General features: G+C 42.3%; 1 protein-coding gene across 1 annotated transcript in view; it reads right to left on the bottom strand.

Moving 5' to 3' along the window:
- Positions 1 to 1,904, bottom strand: part of LOC101854044 (myosin-I heavy chain) — a gene marked incomplete at its 3' end in the record, with an annotated part of 70,330 nt that overhangs the window by 31,164 nt on the left and 37,262 nt on the right. The window contains 1 exon segment of the mRNA XM_013087430.2: positions 1,505 to 1,711. Coding sequence (XP_012942884.2) covers positions 1,505 to 1,711 — 207 coding nt within the window.

Consider the following 1,904-nt stretch of genomic DNA (forward strand, 5'->3'; position numbering starts at 1 on the left):
AAAGAAAGAAAGAAAGAAAGAAAGAAAGAAAGAAAGAAAGAAAGAAAGAAAGAAAAGAAAAAAAGAAAAGAAAACAAAGAAAGAAAGAGGAATGTAAAAATAAGTCTTAACTAAACGCTGTACACAATAAACATACTTTTCGCTGAGATAAACTAAAGCCCCTCCTTGCCACAGAAGGGCCCCGAAGCGGACAAGGATGACAGTACGTTATTCTGAAAAGGGATTAGGCAGAGAAGACTACAAAAGAACCCCCCCCCCTGCCCTTCCCCCGGAAAAAAGAAAGAAAGAAAGAAAGAAAGAAAGAAAGAAAGAAAGAAAAAGAAAACAGAAAAGTCCATTCAATGGGACAAAAACGTTACGTTTTGCTTCGAATTGTCAAAATCACGGGGTGGACAAACAAGGACGAAGATTTGAAACAGACAAACGGGAAAGAAATCTTGTGACGAAAAAGAAGGGGGGAAACCACACGAGGCTGGAAAAACAGTGTACAAATTGTTGGGGCATTTACGCCCCCGTCGACATTATTTGGGATTTTTGGGCAGCGGGCTGCTTGAACACTGCCTGTCAGAGCCAACCTGAGCTACAAAGGTCATAAAGTCCAAGCAGAAAGTCCTCCCCACACGGAAAGCAGTCCTACGCCCTGTGCGTGCAACGGTGAAGCGCCTTACCGCTACACCACAGACGGGGGAAGGAAAAACAGCGCTTCAGACTTCAGATTTTGTATTTCCCCGCAATTCACAACAACAATTCGAAGGGTGGCACAGAATGCCATGTAATCTTTGAGGGTCTGGATTTTCGTCCATATGTTCCTAGCCCATTACAAAATTTTAATCACAGCATACTATATATATCTAAAACCAATGAGGTAAATACAGAAATACGTTGTACTCGGGGTGATAAGTGGGACCAACAAGGGTAAAAAGACATGCCTCTAAATACAAATTTTAATAAGAAAAAAAAACGCTCGCACATGGTACCAAAGATAGTACAGCCTACGAGGGTGTAGTATCTTTGATGGTATTCGAACAACACGAATAGAAAAACAACAGATAAACAAGCAAATTACAAACAAACAAACAGACAAGTAAATTATCGCACCTCTCCGGCGCCGCTCTCTCCACTAATGATACAGCTCTGGTTGAGCTGGCTGCTGACAAGGCTCGGGTATGCCACATCGGCTACAGCGAACACATTACGCGGTTCTTACAACAGACAGACAGGCATACAAACAATTAGTTGGACTAGTGAACATGCAAGTAAAAAGACAAACAAACAAACAAACAAACAGACAAACAGATAATTTTCCCACTTTTTCTGCGCCTCTCTCTCTCTCTCTCCACTAATAATACAGCTCTGGTTGAGCCAACTGCTGACAAGGCTCTAGTACAGCGAGCACAGTATGCGGTTCTTACAACAGTCAGACAGACATCACATAGAAACAAATAGTTGGACTAGTTGACAAGCAAGTAAAAATACAAATAAACAAACAAACAAAGAGTCGCACCTTTCCCGCGCCGCTCTCTCCACTGATGATACAGCTCTGGTTGAGCTGGCTGCTGACAAGGCTCTGGTAAGCCGCCTCGGCTATAGCGAACACGTGCGGCTCTACAACGCTGATCTTCTGCCCACTGTACGCCTCTACGTCCTTCTGGTCGTAGCACTTGATCTCCTTGTATGGGTTTACGGCGACCAGGATGGAACCCGTGAAGGTCTGAGAGGAGCTCGGTTAAGGAATCTTTCAGTTCAGTTTAAGTTGTTGGGTTGTTGTTGTTTTTTACGGTTACTTGCAACACAATTAGGTCATTTAAAAATTTAATTTTAAAAATAAATAAAATTTCATGTTAGATGTTTGACAGAAAATAAGGAGTCAACTACACCAAAACACTCGCCAACCATCCATTTTT

The sequence above is a fragment of the Aplysia californica genome, unplaced genomic scaffold (genome assembly GCF_000002075.1).
Source record: "Aplysia californica isolate F4 #8 unplaced genomic scaffold, AplCal3.0 scaffold00587, whole genome shotgun sequence".
In the NCBI taxonomy this organism is placed as follows: Eukaryota; Metazoa; Mollusca; class Gastropoda; order Aplysiida; family Aplysiidae; genus Aplysia; species Aplysia californica.